This window comes from Crotalus tigris, unplaced genomic scaffold (genome assembly GCF_016545835.1).
Source record: "Crotalus tigris isolate CLP2741 ecotype Arizona unplaced genomic scaffold, ASM1654583v1 scf7180000017625.6296891, whole genome shotgun sequence".
Taxonomy (NCBI): Eukaryota; Metazoa; Chordata; class Lepidosauria; order Squamata; family Viperidae; genus Crotalus; species Crotalus tigris.
Genome location: NW_024096520.1, coordinates 4651699 through 4669226, shown reverse-complemented (window position 1 = coordinate 4669226; position 17528 = coordinate 4651699). Strand labels below are relative to the sequence as shown.

Below are 17528 nucleotides of genomic sequence, written 5' to 3'. Positions count from 1 at the left end.
ACATAATTGTAATAATAGCATACCAGAAAACTGTTTTCTCCTGCTACTAGAACCAACAGTTGACCAGAATAAGGGGAGGGGGGGGGAAGCAACACTTTTCTATTCCAATTCCCCACTCACTCTGCAAGCTTGGTAGATTGGCATCTTCCGGTTTGGTTTTCAGCAAATGAGGAAGCCGCGTGTACCTGTATCCAAATCCACAGCCCTAGAGGGGAAGGGGGGGGGGGAAGAAAAGGATGCTGGGTTCCATTACTTTTCACAAGAAAATCTGAGACTCTCTCACTAGAAATAAGTATGCAAACAGTAAAAAGAGAATTCATGCAGAGGGCACCTGCTGCTTTAAAGCTACCTGAACCTCCTAAACTAGCTGAGAAACAAAGAGAGAATCTATCCTTACACGCCACAGTCGTACAAGAATCCAGTTAGTCTGTGCCCAAGGTCTTTGCTCATATGGGGCCAGTAGATTCCTCATCATGGATATTCGTCTGCCAAAATAAGACAAACAATCAGCTCCAAAATAGGGGGAGAGAAATACAAGACAAGGAAGAAGTAGAAATGCAATGCCAACAAGTAGAACAGGACATTTTCATGCATAGGGAATTACAAAACTTGTGCCTAACCTAAGGAAGAAAAGAGGCAACCTGTTTTAGGACATACAGTTTTTACTCAGGGAAGAAAATACCAAGCACTTACTGATCTTCTGGAATTCTCTCCACAGCCCGAAGTGAGTGGGGATAGCAAACGTAGCTGGCTAATGCTTGCATTAGAGAGTCTCTAATGTCTGAATATAAAAATAAGAGAGAATGTTAATGAGACATAAAATCTAACTGTAACTGTAACTCTGGTTACGAGAATGAATTTTTACTGAAATAATGGGAGATAGACAAGCCGCCAAGAGATGAACAAGTTATAAATGATTTCATTCTGCATTAGACTGAAATTCTATAAATAAGAAAAAGCAACACCCCCATTGCTATTCCCAAAATGACAACTGGAAATCAGAGAACAATCAATAACCACAAAGTTAGTCTGCTGTTTTTATTTTCTACAGCCCATCATGGACATCCTACTGAGATTCAGATCACCCTTGGCCTCATTTTGAAAGCCTCAGTAAGAATCTCTGACAAAAATTCTCTCTTCCGTCCCAGAAAGAGAAAGCCACAAAAAGAGATTAAAAAATGGGTGGTTCAACCCAGTTTTGTTTTTGTTCCTCTCTATATTTTTGTCACTGCCACTAACCAATTAGGACATAGTTCCCCACTCTCCACTAGCTTCAGCTTACAACCAAGAAAAGATATCCCTTAAAGGAAGAGCGACCTACCTGTGCCTACAATCCTTGGGTCAGCAAAATGCTTGGCTAAAATGGCAGCAAGGCGTGTCAATGTATCTTCATAGCCTGAAAAGAAGTTTCAAATACTAAAGACTGCAAATGTATAGAAATTTTCTGCACCTGCATTTTCAGCAGTACAATAGAACAGATGTCTAGAATTAGTTTTCTTATTTATGTCTTTGTTTCAAATTCCTGGGAGGCAAACTAGAAATCCAGCTTTTCATGATTAACAACACCAAAGGAGAGCAAGTCTGCATCTTTCCCCATTCAAGGCAAATTTGCCATGCAAATACATGACTGATGTTTACACTGAGCTAATTTTATTTAGTGTGGATTTTCCTGGACATACACATGAGTCTCTCTAGGAATAACATTTCCATTTATATGGACAGTTTATGAAAAGCTTTATGGGTATTTCTGGATTACTGCAATAAAGAAATATATTTTATTTAATGTTGATTTTTTTAAACATTTCAATCCCATGCAGAACCAGCTACCTGCCCTAACATTAGAGTTTTCAAGCAAGCAAAAATATTCTTATTTAAGATTAATACTCGACAACAAACTTTCAAGTATGAATTTCTGCTACCCCCAGTGTTAGACTATGAAAATGGTTAAAGAACATTAAGGCTGAGGAATTCATACAAGACATTCAAACTAGAGCAACAAATAGAATCTAGAACAGTGATGGCGAATCTTTTAGAGACCGAGTGCCCAAACTGCAACTCAAAACCCACTTATGCATCGGGTGCCAGGTGGGTGTGGCCCATTGGGTGGGTATGGCCCATTGGGTGGGCATGGCTGCGATGGTAACAGCAGACTGGGTGGGACTAAAAAGTTCAATCAATCAATTCCAACTTTGCAAGATCTTTTTTTTTCCTGCGAGGTTGAAATTGACTGATTGATTGAACCTTTTTTTTTGTACACGGTGGCAGAGGCCTAAAGGGAAAAGATTTTATAAAACCCAGCTGAAGGCCTGGACTGGGGTGATGGCATGCGTGCCCACAGAGAGGGCTCTGAGTGCCGCCTCTGGCACCCGTGCCATAGGTTCGCCATCACTGATCTAGAACAACCGGTCCAAATTATCTTGTATTAATTCATCTCAAGGGCCAGAGTGCATGAGAAATTTCCAATCTAGAGTAGTCTGTGGTGAGAACTATCTGTACATGCTGTAGCATCTGATAAGAAAGGAGGTGAATTTTACATTAATTCCTAAAAAGAGTAACTGCAGGATAAGAACAGAAAACATGACAGAATCCAAAATCAAGGAGGGAAGGCATTTGTAAAAAGTGAACAAAAAGACTTTTTCCAGTTCTAGAAAGGAAATACCCTCAAGATTTCTTTTAAAAAAGTCTTCCTCCATTTCAATAATGGGAAAATAAAGAAAAAGTTCTGAGGAAAAGAAGCCCATAGCTTCTTTTATCACCTTTCCTTCTTCTCAGGAAATGATAGGAAGTAACTTTTATTTACTTATTTAAGTGAAAATAAATAAGGAAAATATTATCAGACCTAGAATTATGGAATGGCATTACTTCCATAATTTGTGTGCTGTATATGAAACATAGGACACCTCAGATGCTGAGAAAATATCATTGCCCTATTACACAAACCTCTGCCATATTGTCTGCACATCGATAATAATAATAACATATATATATATATGTGTGTGTGTGTGTGTTTTTTATATATATATATATATATATATATATATATATATTCTGAGGTTTTCACGGGTGTTTGTATGTAGGTCTTTGGTTATTCGGGTTTTCTCCCGCATCAAATTGGACGTGTCTTGCCGACGTTTTGACGAAGTCCCATTCGTCATCTTCAGGCTGGTGTTTTCAGCTTCCTGCTTCGAGGAGCAATGTGTGGTCTTAGCTGTTTCTTCCTTTTAACTGCCAGTGGGGGTATGAACTGATTGGGTGGGAGCTTGGCTGTGTTCTGATTGGGTGGAGGTGTGTTCTGATTGGTTAGGGGCTTGGCTGTGCTCTGATTGGCTGGGAGGTTGGCTGTGCTCTGATTGGCTGGGGGGTTGGTTGTGCTCTCATTGGCTAGGGGAGTGTTCTGTTTGGGTGGGGGCTTTGTTGTGCTCAGGTTAGTCTGAGTTGCAGGGGGGGTTAAGATGGTGGGCTGCCTTACTATTTTTTGGCTTCGCGGTCGTGCCTCATCTTCATGGTGGGTATCAGTTTGCTTCATGTATGGATTGGAGGGATTTAAAGTGGCTAATGGTGCAGCTGTAGGTCACTCGTGAGCTTCGATGTCATATCCCTCTTCACCCAAGTGCCAATCAAAGAAGCTTTGACAGCTATCCAAAACAAATATAACCCCCACCAAACACATCCTAGATCTGACCAACCACTACCTATCCAACACATACTTCATCTATAACGGACAAAAATACAAACAAATAGAAGGAGCACCCATGGGATCACCCCTCTCACCTGTCATTGCAAACCTCTACATGGAACACTTTGAAACCCAAGCTCTAGAAAAATCTAAACACAAACCCAAACTCTGGCTCAGATACGTAGACGACACCTTCATAATCTGGCCACATGGGAAAGAAAAACTGGACAACTTCCTCATACACCTCAACAGCCTACACCCCAAAATACAGTTCACCATGGAAACAGAAGCTAATAACCAACTTCCCTTCCTGGATGTCTTAGTCTACAAGAAATCCAATGGCTCACTAGGACACACCATCTACCAGAAGAAAACACACACAAACCGCTATCTGCACGCTCTCTCACACCACCACCCAGCACAGATCAACTCCGTAGCCAAGACACTCATCTCCAGAACAAAACGCTTAGCTGATGAACAACACCTAAAAACCGAACTACACATCCTCACTAATGTTCTTACATCCAATGGATTCCAAAGAAATAAGATTACCAAACTAATCCAAAAAGAAACCCCCACTAAAACCCAAGACAGAGAACAAGAAAACGGCAAAGCCCTCCTCCCTTACATAAAAGGCACCACAGACAGAATCAGTAAGATTCTCCACAAACACAACATTAAGACAGCATTCTGCACAAACAGAAAAATATCCACCATCCTAAGAAACCCCAAAGATAAAATTGAATTAGAAAATCAAGAAGTATACGAAATCCCATGCACCACTTGTCCCACCACATACATTGGACAAACCAACAGAAGAATAAGTGCACGCATTGAAGAACATAAGAACTCAGTCAAAAAAGAGGAACCAACTTCTTCCCTGGTCCAATACCTTAAAGCCATAGGACATGAAATTGACTTTAAAAATATCAGAACTATCGCCAAAACTGAACATTTTAATAACAGAATAATCAGAGAAGCCATTGAGATAGAAAAACGCCCACACAGCATGAACAAACGAGATGATACCTCCCGCCTACCAGCCATCTGGAAACCCACCCTTGTTGACAAACGACTCCCTAACACAAAAATGACACCAGACCCACACTCACAAAAACCACACAGGATGTCACCACCACACATCCACGCAAAAAGCAAACCCAAAGCCATACCGATGATGAGGCACGACCACAAACCAGAAGCCAGACCACAGCTGCATCATTAGCCACTTTAAATCCCTCCAATCCATACATGAAGCAAACTGACACCCACCATGAAGATGAGGCACGACCATGAACGCGAAACCAAAAAATAGCAAGGCAGCCCACCCTCTTAAATCCCCCTGCAACTCAGACTAACCTGAGCACAACAAAGCCCTCACCCAACAGAACACTCCCGCAGCCAATCAGAGCACAACCAACCCCCCAGCCAATCACAGCACAGCCAATCCCCCAGCCAATCAGAGCACAGCCAAGCCCCTAACCAATCAGAACACACCTCCACCCAATCAGAACACAGCCAAGCTCCCACCCAATCAGTTCATACCCCCACTGGCAGTTAAAAGGAAGAAACAGCTAAGACCACACATTGCTCCTCGAAGCACGAAGCTGAAAACACCAGCCTGAAGATGACGAATGGGACTTTGTCGAAACATCGCCAAGACACGTCCAATTTGATGCGGGAGAAAACCCGAATAACCAAAGACGTACATACATACATACATACATACATACATACATACATTGCTGACTCTTCAGAAATTCTGGGTGATTTATAAATTGTTAAAAAAGGAAACCACAAGATAACAAAAAATAATAAAGATGGCAGAAACAAAACTGGATGGGGCAAAAGAAGGAAAGGGGGCTTCAATCGCTCTCACCAAAGGCTCAGGGAAAGAGCCAGATTATCAGAGTCTTCAAAACACCAGTAGGATAAGTTGTTTAAATCTCAGGGGGAACCTCATTCCATTTCCATAAGGGCATTTTAACATATGTGTGTTTATTTTAACAGAAAAAAAGCTTGTTGGCAAAATGAAGTTGGTGCCAGATGCCAGATTCTGTGTTCTCATGTTTTTTCTTGTCCATGCTGGATTCTACATGCAAAATATAACCATTCCTGCTTAAAGATATCCTCACCTGGAAGTTCTTCCATGCTGTTAACAGGACTGAAGTAGTTCTTGAGAGCACTGTAGCTATTCATTGCTACACTCAGATAAAACTCAGGCATGAATGCAAAGAGTGAGCCAATTCTGTCCCCATGTTCAATTGTACGAATGCACACTCGTAACAACCAGTATATATCTTGCATCTTCTCCTGTAGAGGGGGAATTCTGAGTTAATCTGTACTTCAGGTGACAGAAAAAAGTATATATGTAAGATATTAGAAGAGAACTAGTTTGGTGTAGTAGTTAAGGCATTAGACTAGAAACTGGGAGACCATGAGTTCTCGTCTTGCCTTAGCCAGATGGGTACCCTTGGGCCAGTCATTCTCTCCATCTAGTCGTAGGTGATCAAGAATGCCAGGTAGGCAACTGAGAGACTGGTGGAAACAGTGAGCGTCCCACCCCATCTAGTCCACCCATTTACTTTTCATGTTAGTCACTGAACAAGAAAAGCCAGCACGGAGCATGAAGTAGAAGAGGGAGAGAAATGAATTGATTGGTCTCTCCTCTACCTGTCTGTTGGCTGAAGTCACATTTTTATTACCGTACTTTGTTAAGTAATAAAAAGAGTTAACAATCCTTAACTCTGAGCAGCCTATTACTATTTTTTTCTGCTAACGTCACATTTATGAGCTTATATACAAACTTGGATTGATATAATTATCACTCTCAAAGTACCTGAAGAGCCTAAGAATATCCTATATTAAAACTGAATCAGTTCATTATTAATGTGCACAATTCTTTCATAATATAAACCCTATAAATAATTTTGCAGGAATAGAGTATATAAATGCAGGAAGCAATAGCACAATTCTCTTAATTTTTTTTATGCTAGAGTTGGACTATCTAGGCCAGCTTTAACCATGGCATTCTAGAATTTAATTGCATTCCCTCTCACCTTTGAATAAATAGTAACATTGATCCAAGCAAGTCGGCGACTCAAGTGATTCAGCTTCTCAGAAAAAACTTTTTGACTCTTCACTAATTCTTCACAGATATCTCTTCTCTGAATTGAAAACAAAAGGATTTGAAGAGCAATATCTTTTCCAGTATTCAGGATTAAAAATACAGTATAATTCCCCAGGTACTGGGGGCAGGCCATTAGTGTTTTTTTTATTTTCCTTAATGTGGTTTTAGTTGATTGTTATTTTAATGTAAGTCTTTGTTTTTGTTTCTTCACCGCCTACATTTTCTTGAATAGATGGGCGGCTAGATAAATTAGACACTCAAAGCTCTTAGCAAGTTATATAGGATTTATTTATTTAATAAGATCCTATAGCTTTGAGTATACATCTGGCACATATCTCAGGCTGATAAGATGCAAGCCAACAGCATGTTGGTTTCCACACTGTTGCAATGGATGTCGTTGCTCTGACAACTGAGAATCAGCAGCCATTTTTACTTTTGTTACTAGCATGCCTTTCCTATTCTTTTAGAGTGCAGATGTAGAAGGGGGGAGATGGGGTAAATGCTTGAGGGTTTAGCTAGACATAACAAGGTAGAAGTATGGGAACTCAAGGACATGCTCTAATGAGGGGCCGGTAAGAAAAGCCCGTCTTGCGTTAATTGGGGAATGTGATTTATGACAGCATTTGGGGGATAGGAATTGCGACCTGTTACTTTGTATCTGGGAGGAGGGAACCTCAATTTTGGGTTCAACTATATAGATGCCGATACTTTATTTCCTAATAAAATGTTCTTTAAGGAAGAATTCTTGCCTTGAAGTTCTTTTACTGGTTTCATCTATCGGAACCATGACAATTGGCTTATAAGGTAGTCTTTAGAGTAGAGATTCTACCTTTACATAGAATCAAACGAACAAGTCTGGGTTAAAACTGGGCTTTGGTTGTATTTGTGGCACAATGGCAAAAAAAAAAAAAAGAATTCTCAGGATGACTGGGGCAATCATCAACAGCAAAGGAACAAGCAATCAAGAAATATGCTGCAGACTATCACTTGGTAGAGCAGCCAAAGTGGCCTTGGAAAAGATGTTCAAGTACCATGAAGTATTTACAAAGATCAGAATAGTGTAGGCAATGGCAGTGTTTGTGACACTTTATGGAGGTGAAAGTTGGATTTTGAACAAGAAGAATGAAAAAAATAGTAATGCTTTTGAAACTTTGTGTTGGAGAGAACTCATTAGAATACCATAGACAGTCAGGAAAACATATAATGGATAATTGAGCAAATAAAACCAGAGATTTCACTCAGGTCACACAAGACCAGGCTCAAATTATTGTACTTTGGACACAATAGGCAAAGGCTTAGCTCTCTGGAGAAGCTTCTAATGTTATAAAAAGTGGAGGGAAAAAGAAGATGAGGACAACCAACAGCAAAGTGGATGGACCCAGTTAGAATTGGAAGGGCCATGTTGGGGACAAATCATCATGGAAAAATCTATCGGTAGCGATCATTAACAGTAATACTGACTTAATGGCACATAATCAATTGTATTAAATTAGAAATCCATAAATCCTAACATAATCACATTAGGCTCCAATGAATGACGATAATGACAGAACCACAGCTTTGTGAAAAATTACACAACGATCTTAATATGATTCAGTAAAAAAAATGGATTGCTAGATGACACAATTGAATAATTGGGAATAAGATGAGAGAATACAAAATGAGTCCAATTACAGGGTATGGAGATGGAGAATAATATTTTATTTCCTCCTTCCCCTTATCTCCTGCCTTTAATTTACTTTCTTTGCTAATTTTTACCCTATTTCTGGGCTTTGCATAATATTTCCCCTAAAAGCAACAGCAATATGAGTATATAAAAGCCCAGCCACAATGACAGATTGTATGTTATTCTCAATGAAATACAGAGGTGTCAGTTGCCTTGGCAATATATTTCATATAAAATTCAGAGAGAACTAGAGAAATCATGTGAAAAAGAAAGTATACCCTCTTTGAGGTTTATGGTCTATGGACATAGTAAAAATCATCTTCCTCACTGTAGAATGATGGACTTTAAATTGTCTGGAAATGGCCTTATAACCCTTCCCAGATTGAAGGGTAGCAACAATTACTTCTCTAAGATCATTGCTGATGCCCATGGCATCAATGCTGGAGACCAGCACACTCCTAAAACTTCAGCTTTTATCGAGATAGTCATATGTGCTAATGACCAATTGATCAAGGGCACTTGATTAGCAGCACCTGACTACTGGTCTCTTCATACCTATGGAAGCGGTATATTTAGTTTTTCACACATAGTTTCTCCATTTTGGCTTTCTTTTTGTAAAATAGACAAATGGTGTAATATGTTCATGAGGACCCAGATTGTTGGGGGCAATGTAAATATATATATACATTGCTTACTGGTGTACACCGCTTAGAGAGTGCTTGCACTTAAAGCGGTATATAAGTCTCACAAATAAATAAATAAATAAATAAATAAATAAATAAATAAATAAATAAATAAATAAATAAATAAAGTGTCATTGTTCAGGTTATATTTACCACTTTTAAGAACTGCTAAGATTTTTACTATATCCTGATATGTAAAACCATAGAACTCAAACAGGGTGTACTTTCTTTTTCACATGACTGTACGTGAGTGCATATGAAATGTAAGCTCATTACATATACATACATGTGTATAAAATCTGCATTGTGCATACTAGATAAATGTAATATAACTTATATAATCACTATCATTATACATTATATTGTTATAAGGGTACCATCTTATTGTACTCAAATGGAAACTAACAGACTTAGTGTACGACTATTTTTAGAAAATTAGTAATAGTAAATTATGCTCATCAATATTTGAATGTTTCTAAATGATTCTAGGCCTGGAGACTAAAACATATGAAGAACAGCTTCAGGACTTGGGTTTGGTTAGTCTAAAGAAAAGAAGAAACAGGGGTGACATGATAGCAGTATTCTAGTATTTGAGGGGTTGGCACAAAGAAGAGGGTATCAAATTATTCTCCAAAGCACCAGAGGGCAGGACAAGAAACAATGGTTGGAAACTAAACAAAGAGAGAAGCAACCTGGAATTAAGGAGAAACTTCCTAATAGTGAGGACAATTAACCAGTGGAACAGCTTGCCTTCAGAAATCATTGGCACTCCATCACTGGAGGTTTTTAAGAAGAGACTGGACAGCCATCTGAGATGATATAGGTTCTCCCGCTTGAACAGGGGGCTAGACTAGAAGACCTCCAAGGTCCCTGCTAGTTCTATTCTATTCTATTCTATTCTATTCTATTCTATTCTATTCTATTCTATTCTATTCTATTCTATTCTATTCTATTCTATTCTATTCTATTCTATTCTAAATGAAGACATACAGAAGGGAAGTAATTCCTGTTTCATTTAAGGGAGTGATTATATTGTGTGGAAATACTGCATAATGGTCTCTACATATTTTAGGAAGGCTCCATTAAATAATTCTGATTTCTTTCTTGAACCTAAAGTAACTCTGAAAATTTACTTAAGCATTGTTCTCAGAGAACGAACTTTTCCCAAAGAACAAACTGGAAAGGCAGCACAGAGAAGAATTTCTTACCCTTTCTGGGCATCGGCTGATCTTTTCCTCAGTATCTTTCAATGCCATAGCATACTCATTCACATCATCAGAAACACCTACCATCTGAAATACAATTAAATGTCAATAATATCAGCTGGAGATTTCTTGACATTAAAGAAAAAGATAGGATATTTACCAAGGGTAAAGCAAAAATGCTGAATGTGATTAGACTGGCAGCAGCAATATTTTGGAATGCCCAGAATCAATTTTTACCAGTACAAAATTAGTGTTTTGAGGACAACCACAAAATAGTGACAGACCCCTGTTGATGGCAGGCTGCTGTCAACAGCAACAAAACAAGATGCTGGAGAATGCTCTCTAGCTAGCAGAATGACTTCCTCCACTTGTTACTTTCTCACTTGGAACCCTACTTGCCTTTAAGTCATTTTCTATCATCCAGGTTTGTTTCTAGTCTTGGGAGTTTAAGATCCTCTGCAGCTTCTGCTTCTCAAAATGAACAATATTAGATACCTATTGTTTTACTGATTCTTGGTGACCAAAGACATCAAATAACATGGGTCTGTCATGATAAGACACAGTATGAGGCAAAAAGTAGATGAACAATTATTCCCAACCTTTCTCAGTGGATCCTTGTTTCTTTATTAAGTGAATTCTCATCCCAGTTCTAAGAGTGAAACAGAATTAGGAACTTCACTAAAATGAATCCTGCTCACCTTACCAAGCTGCTGATGCACGCTGAGGTTGTACATCATGACTATTCCATCCAAGATTTCCAGGAGAGAATTCTCAGTAATTGGTTGATCCGGCTCTTCTGTAGGTTTCCCCAATAGAAGACCTTCATTTCCACGGCTACCTTCAACTGTCATAAAAACAAACAAAGAGTTTCTAAGCAAGCCACTGCTAAGCATAAGAATCTGTTAATTGCGAAAAGAGTATCTATACTTTTCTAATGAAAATGTTGATGTTTTAATCATGAATTTTATTCATGCTACATTAAAACTAAATCTAAATAGAAAAAAATCTACAGCTGTTTTTCATTCTTCTACATATTTCCCTCTATTAACTCTTTCTTTTCAACCTATATTCCAAAAGAAGGAGCCTTGCCTCTTTCTCCTCTTCCTCCTCTTCAGCTTTGTTGGAATAATTAAATTTCATTAATTTTATATTCTTTACTTGCTACTCAAAACCATCTGCAAGTGTAAAACAGTTCCCATAATCTTTCAAGCAGAAGGCACACAGCTTGCATTCTAGTCATAGAGTTCCTTAACACAACCACATACCAACTAAAAAGAGGTATAATTCTTGTCCTTCAGCCATGAAACATACTCCACAGTAAAATAATCCTACTTTTGACACATTATGCAAAGACCCAGCTCACCTGAAAAGGCACTGGGAAAGAAGTAAGAAAAGAGAAGGATGATCAGAGCAAGATGGATAGCTCACTTACAGTAGCAATGGTTTGCACCATTAACAGATTTGAAAGAACATATTAGGGGTAAATTGTTATGGAAAAAAAACATCTATGTTGTGGGTATGAGTCAAAAACAACTTGAAGGTAAATAATCAATGACTATTAAAATTTTGCTTCCACTTGCAGAGTTGTGCATAGCAATGATTTGGAGGGTTTCCCCTCCCTCACCTATATTTTTATAATTTTCTTTAGTGCTTTTATTTTCAGAATACAGTTATATATAACTCACTGTCCTCCTCTGTTCGTTGTTCCATGTTCAATGTACAGACTTTAACCTTCTCTATGGAACCTGGTGATCGTCTTGGGGTCATGAGGCTCACAGCTGCAGTACTGAGAAAACGGTTAGCTCGCCCTAAGGTGGGAGAACTGAGCCAGCTTGGCCTGGCCAAAGCTCCCCCAATTGCCAGTGCAGCCACTGGACGCTGAGAGAGAGGGAAGGAGAGAGAAAGGAAAAGAAGGGGAGAGAATGAGAGAGAGGGAGGGAGAGAGAGAGAATGAGAATGACAAAGATATGCAGTAGTATTTGTTCAGTTACAACAATTCTTCCTCTCAGTGAAAAAAAGCCAGCTTGAATCCTGCACAAATCTTTGATATTCAAGCAGCTGATCAGAATATTACCATTCACAAAAATGTTTTTTAAACATTTTCATCTCACTTAAAATCTAGGGAAGATCTCCTGATCTCATATAGCCAAGCGTAACTGGAATAAAGCTATTGGAAAACTATAGTAGGAACCACAGTTTGTATTCTCTTCAGTGTATTACCAATAGCAAAGGGTAATTTGATATTTTTTCTATCAGTGGACCAAACTTGGTTTGGTGGACTTATTTGAATCTTGTAAGCATCTCAGAGTCACGTATGTGAGATGGATTAAAATTAAATCCAAAAGGATTTAAAAATGAAAGGCATGTTACCCAGTACCCATTATTACTTCCCCTGCAAAGGAAATAGCAGGAAGGTGTTTTTGAAAAGAGATGTTACAGTATAAATATTATGCCAGCACTGAGAAAGTCTTCTCACTCTTAGCCAAAGGTTTTAGTTTTCTTTGCCTTTAGAACTGCTCCCTAATCCAATACACCTTTGAGTCTGCATACTTCATATCTGAATGCCTTATAACTGTAATGTTATAAGGCTACCCATCTCAGGGTGTTTTTACACACCACTTGTTTTCCTCACTACTCAAAACAATTTCTATAAGCTTATCAAGAACTTTTCACTGCTGCTACCAACTTTAATGAAACTTTGACCCATTTTATGCCCCATTTCTAAGGCTCACTTGTGCTATTGACACTGCTGATTCTTCATCTTCATCAAGATCATCCATTGTCACAGCCTGAATTTCTGCAGGATCAATTACAATATTCACCTTTGAGGCCAAATCATCTGTGTGAATAAACAGTGCAGTGATAGTGTCAGGTATAGTTGCTTGAACACTTTCCTTTTCCTAACTTGATTTCTCATTCTATTTCCCACTAGCAGAAGGCCAAATAGTAATATAACAAGAAAGATCTAAATAGAATTTGTATATCAAGGATACTTCTCAGGATTAACACTACAGGGGAAGAGCAAAACAAAATTAAGCCATCCCATGACACTTCTGAATCAACATAATCCTATGAATGTGATTATTATTTTGCTGTTTCAGATACTAATATTTTGGATGGAATGACCTTAATGGGCCATAAGCTTAAATGCTTATTCAGCGCCTATTGATCTTTTTCTTGAACCCCCAAAACATTATAGGTTTCTTACAACATTTGCAAACCTATCAGAACTTTTAGTATTATAATATCTGATGTTCTTCTTGCTATACAGAGCTAGGAGGGAGGAGTTGTGAAATCACCAGCCACTCCTGACTGAAATGCCTCAGGGCTCAGTTCTCTCCCCTATGCTATTTAAGATTACAATAAGAGATGCTTGGAGAGGTTAACTATCAGTTTAGGGCAGTGGTGGCGAACCTATGGCACACATGCCAGAGGTAGCACTTGGAGCCCTCTCTATGGGCACACGTGCCATTGCCCCAGCCTTGTCTCCCCCCGTGATCCCCTCCTCACCAGCAGCCCCCGTGGAGGAGAGTTGCCCCCGAGCATGGCCCACACGGAGCAGCACAGCCAAGGACATGGCAGCCAAGCAGCATAGACAAGACTGCTCTTACACCCCATTGCGCACAGTTGATGCTGCGGGATGAGCAGAGGGCGTGGCCACCATGGCGTTGCTGGGCTGTCTGGGCAATCTGCGGCAGGCCCTGCGGGCAGGCAGGGTGAGGGTGGGACAGAGGGTGGAGCAGGGGCGGGGCCAGTTTTTGGGCATTCGGCCTCTAAAAGGTTTGCCATCATTGGTTTAGAGTGAAGAATAATAAATATGTCATAAACATATTAACTAGTTATAAACACTGCTCTAGCTGGAAAAGTAGTGGAGAATCTTACCTGGTATCTGAAAGATAAAAAAGCTAGATGACACAAAACAAGCTAAAATTGAAACCTAACAAAAACACAGGCTCTGTTCTAATGCCTCTATTTCAGCTTTTCTTTGCCTCTAGACAAAGGAGCAGGTGCACAACTTAGGCGTTCTCTTGGGCTCATGGCTCCCGCTTTAATCAGCAGGAGAGGCCATGCCTAGGGAAGCCTCTGTCCAACTCTGGCTGGCATGGCCCTTTTTGGAGTGGAAAATCCAGGAGGCAGAGATTCGTGCCATCGACACCTTGAGACTAAACCATTACACTGTACTTTGCTTGGGTCTGCATTTGAAAAATACTCCCAAACTGCATATAGTTCAGAATACAGTGGTCTACTTTCTGGTGGGTTCCAGTTTCACAAACACTGTGCCAGTTGCCAATAGGATTCTAAATAAAATTTAAAGGGCAGCTGCTAACCAAACAAACAAACAAAAACCTTGCAATGGCTTGGCTGCCTCTTATCTGCCCACTCCTTCTGTTCTATTAGGGAAGGGATACTTCAGGTACCCGTCCCCCCACCAGAAGTGAAAGGGGTGAAAGCCTAGTGACAGGCCTCCTCAGGAGCTGTCCAAGGGTAAGGAGACAGCTAATTCCCAGCAATCCAAATGGCTTCTTCAGTGCTAGTTAGGAAGATACTGAAAATTGTTTCATTTTGCAGACATTGTGGATTAAATGACTGCTTTTTTACCAATAGTAGCTCAGGGTTGAATTTTGGAGTCCTGGTTGCTCTCTGAGCTTGGTTATTTTCTTGCAGACTTTTCATTACCTAGTTGGGTAATGAAATGTCTGCAGGCAAACCAAGGTCAGAGAACATCAAAGATTCCACAGATTTTTAAAATTAGTCTTTGGGACAATATGATTTTTGTTATATTTTTTAACATGCAGCATTTTAATCAATGTTTTCACTAGTACTTCTATATTTTAGAAGAATTAGTATATTGTTTCTGATCTGGTCTATGTTTTAAAAATTGTGACTCATCTTAGCATCCTGTGATAGGATATAAATAACATAGCACACTGTTTTGTCCTTAAAAGGGCAAGGACAGAATCGAAGGATAACATCCTATTTTTCTAGGTTTTACATACTGAGTCATCTTATACAGCTTTAAAGGTAATAATTGCATTAGAATGTTCTATTTAAAATGCAACTAAGTCATCAGTTTTTATGACTTATTAAAACTATTTTTTTCAGTATCATCCAAAACACATCTGTGCTAAGGATTGTAATTTAGTGCTTTTGTTAATGAGCCTGAAATAGGAAATTTTCCAAGGGTGCCTTGTTGTCCTGAGGACTCCCTTTTATTTAGAAAAGCATCTGCAGAATGGTTCAAACTGAATAGCTTCTATTTAAATTTCAAATTAAAATACAGTTTCCAAGAAAGATTATGAGGAAAGAGAACATGGCTTCTGATGGTTACATCAGATGATCAGTTAGCACCTGCCAATTAATTGCCACTAGTGATGTTCAGATCTCAAATTCCTAACAGTTAACAAACTGAAAATATAACAAGGCAGGAATAGTCTAGATACCATGTTTTTGGAATTCTTCCAACCCTTTATCAGCAGTTCAGTTCTGGACTATGAGATCAGGAGGAAGGGAGGCTTAAAATGGCAGAGTCACCAATACTTCAAGATATTGCTGAATTGCTTTTCCCAAAAGGACATACCGGGAGAATGTTTTGGATTTTTTTCTCTGCAGCCCCAAGTCACACCTGCACATTTTCAAACTTGTTTTTTTCTTTTCTTTTCTTTTTTGGTTTTTCTTTCCAAACCAAACCTGGTCCTACTGGTTTGGAGAAAACTATTCCATTGAATAGTATCTGTCTGTCTGTCTGTCTGTCTGTCTGTCTGTCTGTCTGTCTGTCTGTCTGTCTGTCTGTCTGTCTATCTATCTATCTATCTATCTATCTAATCTATTTAGAAATACAATAGATAGATAGATAGATAGATAGATAGATAGATAGATAGATAGATAGATAGACAGACAGACAGATAGATATAGATATAGTGACCAAATAAAACTGCCATGGATGTTAATGTAGCCAAGACTCGGGCATATAACTAGTCTTCAAGGCCTTATAAAAGACCAACAGGTTGGCTTCATCCTAATCTCTGAAGGAAGAATGTTCCAGAGGGCAGAGCCAGTGCCAGAGAAGGCACATCTCCTGTTCCCCACCAATTGACATTCTTTGGCTGACAGAAGTTATAAAACCCCTCACCTGCCAGATAAAATTGGATGGGAGAAGACAGTCCTTTAGGTAACATGGCCCCAAGCCATAAAGGACTTTAAAGGTGAGAAGCAGTACCTTGAAATGAACCTGGAAGCATACTGACCACCAATGCAGCTCACACAGCAATGGTGTTAACATGTGTTGAATATCCAACATCGTTTTCTACCCATGCATATGCTAAAACTTTAGAATTTAATTATATATTATTATTTGATTTTGTTGAGAAATTATGATTCTATTAGGCCTAGGATGTTACTAAAATTATTTGAAAAATTAATATTTCTGAGATGAAGGATTGCATTCGAGACATGTGACCATTTTCAAAAAAGCAATTCTGTCTACTAATAAAAAAATGACCCAATGTATTTTTCTGTGGCATAGACTTTCAATATTGTGTAATGTTAGGAAATCTTTAATGTATTTGGTCCTAAAGTAGACTCAGAATTCTGTTTGATATTTGGTTAAAATGAGTTTCATTGATGGTTTTACCTCTTTCTATTCTTTCTGGTTGGTTTTGTTTTTTATTTTTTTATATTCTGTAATTTTTCTATTTTTTTTTTTTTGTAAAATAGAGCTCCTCCTTGAGGGAGATGAGTGGTCTAGAAACATGAAATATAAATAAACAAACAAAATAAAAAACTCATAATTTTTAAAAAGAATAATTAAAAATTAGTCATAACATGCATCAAAAACGTCACTTGCCTTTCAGAGTTTTCTTGAGATGAGATAAGAGCCCCCCAAGACGCTGGAGGTCAAAGTAATCTACCTTCCCATTATAAAAGAGCTGAGGGGGAACATAAGCATCTGCAGAAAATAGATACGTTATCTAGGGTGAAGGAACTAGTATTCTTTGACAATAAATAACTGGGATGGTTACGAATTACATACAGATTTTTAGGACATGTTTTAGAATACAGCCTGAAAAAAGCAATCTAAGTTATAACTGCAGAATGTAATATACATCGAGACAATAGATTCCTACAGTTTTAAAGCAGAAACATAAAATATCAAATATATCAGAAAATT

The 17528-nt window shown here is 38.7% G+C and overlaps 1 protein-coding gene across 3 annotated transcripts in view; it reads right to left on the bottom strand.

Moving 5' to 3' along the window:
• Positions 1–17528, bottom strand: part of RNF123 (ring finger protein 123) — a 116471-nt gene that overhangs the window by 65248 nt on the left and 33695 nt on the right. For all 3 annotated transcript variants that reach the window (XM_039334025.1, XM_039334027.1, XM_039334026.1), the window contains 11 exons: positions 17205–17306; positions 13093–13199; positions 12046–12238; positions 11059–11204; positions 10364–10447; positions 6736–6843; positions 5812–5989; positions 1322–1396; positions 694–781; positions 398–485; positions 121–205 (listed from right to left, as the gene is read on the bottom strand). In XM_039334025.1, coding sequence (XP_039189959.1) covers positions 121–205; positions 398–485; positions 694–781; positions 1322–1396; positions 5812–5989; positions 6736–6843; positions 10364–10447; positions 11059–11204; positions 12046–12238; positions 13093–13199; positions 17205–17306 — 1254 coding nt within the window. The remainder of the gene's footprint in view (positions 1–120; positions 206–397; positions 486–693; positions 782–1321; positions 1397–5811; positions 5990–6735; positions 6844–10363; positions 10448–11058; positions 11205–12045; positions 12239–13092; positions 13200–17204; positions 17307–17528) is intronic.